This window comes from Aplysia californica, unplaced genomic scaffold (genome assembly GCF_000002075.1).
Source record: "Aplysia californica isolate F4 #8 unplaced genomic scaffold, AplCal3.0 scaffold00254, whole genome shotgun sequence".
In the NCBI taxonomy this organism is placed as follows: domain Eukaryota; kingdom Metazoa; phylum Mollusca; class Gastropoda; order Aplysiida; family Aplysiidae; genus Aplysia; species Aplysia californica.
Genome location: NW_004797524.1, coordinates 946780 through 948755, shown reverse-complemented (window position 1 = coordinate 948755; position 1976 = coordinate 946780). Strand labels below are relative to the sequence as shown.

Below are 1976 nucleotides of genomic sequence, written 5' to 3'. Positions count from 1 at the left end.
CCCACCCCCCTCCTGAAAGATATAAGATAAAAGTCTCTCATGCTACTTTTAAAATGTTTTGATAGGCTGATGATGAGAGAGATTAGTTTTTGTTATGTTTATATCCTTTTTAAAAAAAAAAACAACAAAAACAACAAAAAATCAAAGCTCAAGAAAAATGTGTGTCACATATTTTCACTACATTATAATTATGCGTCGACAGGCAGAAGATAAATCTGTCACGTGTCTGAAACCCAGATGTTCCATGATGTCCCACCTCGTATGCCTGGCAAAATCGTTCCTGCCTGACCCTACTAAGCTCTTGCCTGTGGAGGGCAAGTGTCCGCAGTGTAACGTTACCTTACTGTGGGGAGAGGTCATCAGACATATGAAAGGCTGCCACAGTAACTTGTCAGAATCTACTCTTCAGGTGAAACCTTACTTTGACTTCAGATATTTTTTTTTCATAATATAATATACAGTCGAACCTGCTCTTACAGCTACCTGTTCAAGACAATCACCCGTGCAAGCGACCACTTCACATTTCTCCCCTTGCATTTGTTTTTCTATATTGTAATGACACTGTCCAAGATGTCAACCCGTCTAAGACTACTTTTTTTCTTCCCAACAATGGGTCATTTTTTACAATTGCAGCTGGATTTAGAATTTTGAACCATTGTCTTTGAATGGGAAAAGAGGAAAATATGCCTGTTTTATTAATTTTAGGATCAGAAGTCCTCTTCCGAAATTATCTAAATTGTGTCGATGGGCGTGTAAATAACATTTACATTTAACATTGAATTAAGAAGTGTTGAAAAGGGAAGAAATACATTTGTCACTTTGGAACTTCCACCTTCTGCGCCTCTGATAAATTTGTTGCAACTCACATTTTAACTGTTGCGTTCCAAATGGGTGGTCTGAGGGTGTCACAGTTAGATCCTACTTTTTTCTTGCCCTCTGTTGATACTGTTTTTCAGTCTTGATTGTTCCTTGCACAAACTGATTATTATTACATCGGTGTGCATCTGATCTCTTTAGTAAATGTGACAACTAAACAAACAACATTACAAATTGCAAAATTTGCAGACAGATCAACACACTTGTGCATACAACGTGTAAGAAAACGTGTTGACTTTAGTGAGGCATTCAAGTTATTAGAAACCAGCTTGTGGGTGGTTGGCGGGTGCTCTGGTGTGGTTTGCGGGGGGGTAAACCCACTCTGCATACCGGGGCCCTCTTTTGGTACGAAATCTAAGTAAAAGTGACATATATGTCACTAATTTGGTCTTTAAATGAAAAGATGGGAACCTATGTTAATTCTTCATCAAATGAATGAACTGGTAAAAGAGACCTGTTTTCAGGAATTGCCGAAAAGTAATTTGACTTTGAAGTTATCATAAAGGAATGTGCCCGAGCTGCTACTAGTGGCTCACAAGCACAGCGGTTTCGACCACGAGCTGCTAGGAGTGGCTTGCCAGAGATACGGTAAGGGGTTAAAGACTGGCCTCATGCCAGGACAAACCATCAGTGGAGATGAATACTGTGTCCACTATTTTCCTAAGTGCAATGAGTTTATGACATGGTCCTGTCTTTTTGCTGATTGCTTTTCATGGGATATCACTTGTATACATTCACTTGTTTGAACAAGAAGATTATGGAAGGCAAATGAAGCAGGAACATGAGAAGATGGAGTCTTTGGATGTGTGTCCGATTCTTTAAAGTCTGAGATGTTCACCAGGGTTTGTGAGGGAGGTGGGGATTCAGTTCTTGTTAACTTGAAATTTGTGGGTAGGAAATCTAGAACAGTGCTTTTGCTATTGAATTAATCTATTATAATAAGGTAAAAGATGTGCGCTAACTTTTCTGTATGTTAACTTATCATGTGAGGTAAATTGTGTACGGAGTGGCTCTCTCATGCCACCTACTGCTGTTCTTGGTAGAGAAATCCTACAAGAACATCTTTTGTTGCGCTGGCCTTTGACGAATGTTCGTATATA

General features: G+C 39.2%; 1 protein-coding gene across 1 annotated transcript in view; it reads left to right on the top strand.

Annotated features, from left to right (window-relative positions):
- LOC101859491 (structure-specific endonuclease subunit slx1) overlaps nt 1-1976 on the top strand; it is a gene marked incomplete in the record, with an annotated part of 12052 nt that overhangs the window by 6184 nt on the left and 3892 nt on the right. The window contains 1 exon segment of the mRNA XM_035970337.1: nt 203-409. Within this exon segment, the coding sequence (XP_035826230.1) occupies nt 203-409 (207 nt within the window).